General features: G+C 50.0%; 1 protein-coding gene across 1 annotated transcript; it reads left to right on the plus strand.

The window, feature by feature from the left end:
* Positions 1–290: 290 nt before the first annotated feature.
* LOC124232488 (olfactory receptor 2C3-like) lies at positions 291–1,271 on the plus strand. Its single transcript, XM_046649456.1, has one exon. The coding sequence runs from the start codon at positions 291–293 to the stop codon at positions 1,269–1,271; it is 981 nt and encodes a 326-aa protein (XP_046505412.1).
* Positions 1,272–1,673: the final 402 nt, after the last annotated feature.

A 1,673-nucleotide genomic window follows, 5' to 3' on the forward strand; every position in this document is an offset into this window, starting at 1 on the left:
CTGCAGATGTTGCTCCCAAAGTAATAGTTCAGTAAAAGTCAATGCCAGAGATTTTGCATGAATGTCTATTTGCCAGGCTACGCATGCTCCGTGCCCTTTAGCACACAGTACATATTGGCCTTGAGGAGGTGACGCAACATCATCCGTGGAGCAGCTGGGAGGATGCATTCGAGAACACTGGGGATAAATTCATGTGGAAAATGTGCTAACTGATATAATCTCTTCATGCCTCATATTCTGTGCCCCCCACTCACCCGCAGGTGGCCTTTTTGTCCCACCCCCAGCTGCATATGGTCATGGAAATAGCCAATGCAAGTTCTCCAGAAGTCTTTGTACTCCTGGGCTTCTCTTCACGACCCTCGCTAGAAACTATCCTCTTCGTCCTTGTCTTGGGGTTTTATGTGGTGTCTCTCTTGGGCAATGGCACCATCATTCTGGTCTCTTGTGTGGATGTGCACCTCCACACTCCGATGTACTTCTTTCTTGCCAATCTCTCCTTCCTGGACATTGGCTTCACCACAAGCATCATCCCACAACTCCTGGTCAACCTCTGGGGACCACACAAAACCATAAGCTATGGAGGGTGTATGGTCCAGTTCTATATCTCACACTGGCTGGGGGCCACTGAGTGTGTCCTCCTGGCAGTTATGTCCTATGACCGCTATGCTGCCATCTGCAGGCCACTCCACTATACTGTCACCATGCATCCAAGGGTTTGCCTCAGCTTGGCCTTCACCTCGTGGTTCGGGGGTCTGACCACCAGCATGGTGGGCTCTACACTCACCATGCTCCTGCCGCTGTGTGGGAACAATCGCATTGACCACTTTCTCTGTGAGATGCCCCTCATTATGCAACTGGCTTGTGTGGACACCAGCCTTAATGAGGTGGAGATGTATGTGGCCAGCTTTATCTTTGTTGTCTTGCCTCTGGGTCTCATCCTGGTCTCATATGGCCATATTGCCTGTGCTGTGTTGAGGATCAGGTCAGCAGAAGGGCGGAGAAAGGCCTTCAACACCTGCTCTTCCCACGTGGCAGTCGTGGCTCTGTTTTACGGGAGCATCATCTTCATGTACCTCCAGCCGGCCAAGAGCAACTCTCACGAACGGGGCAAGTTCCTGGCCCTCTTCTACACTGTGGTCACCCCGATGCTGAACCCCCTGATTTACACGCTGAGGAACAAGGACGTGAAGAAGGCTCTCAGGCGCCTTGTGTTAGAGAAGAGCTGTGGTTTGGGGGGACACGGGGGCACATTTAGAGACGGTAGTCACTAGGGAAGAGGAACAAGTTTAAAGTATCAAAATAGATTTTAGGGGCAGGGTATTTGAGATGTCATTTCTGTTCCGATGTTGCTTGAGTTCAAGGAAGATGATACAGGAGATGAATGTGCTCACCCACTATTTTCACGCTTAGGTGAAGAGAAAGTAATTGCTATTTCTATTTTTCATTAAAAATTGTAACGTTTTGGGGGTGGCCAGGTAGCGTAGTGGTTGAATTCACGCGCTCCACTTTGAGGTCCTGGGTTTGCCGGTTCAGATCCCCTGTGCGGACATACTCAGCGCTGGTCTAGCCTTGCTGTGGCAGGTGTCTCACAAACAAATAGAGGAAGATTGGTATGGGTGTTGGCTCAGGGCTAATCCCCCCCAACCCAAAATAATTGTAATGTTTTGTTAGTT

The sequence above is a fragment of the Equus quagga genome, unplaced genomic scaffold (assembly GCF_021613505.1).
Source record: "Equus quagga isolate Etosha38 unplaced genomic scaffold, UCLA_HA_Equagga_1.0 HiC_scaffold_6641_RagTag, whole genome shotgun sequence".
Classification (NCBI taxonomy): domain Eukaryota; kingdom Metazoa; phylum Chordata; class Mammalia; order Perissodactyla; family Equidae; genus Equus; species Equus quagga.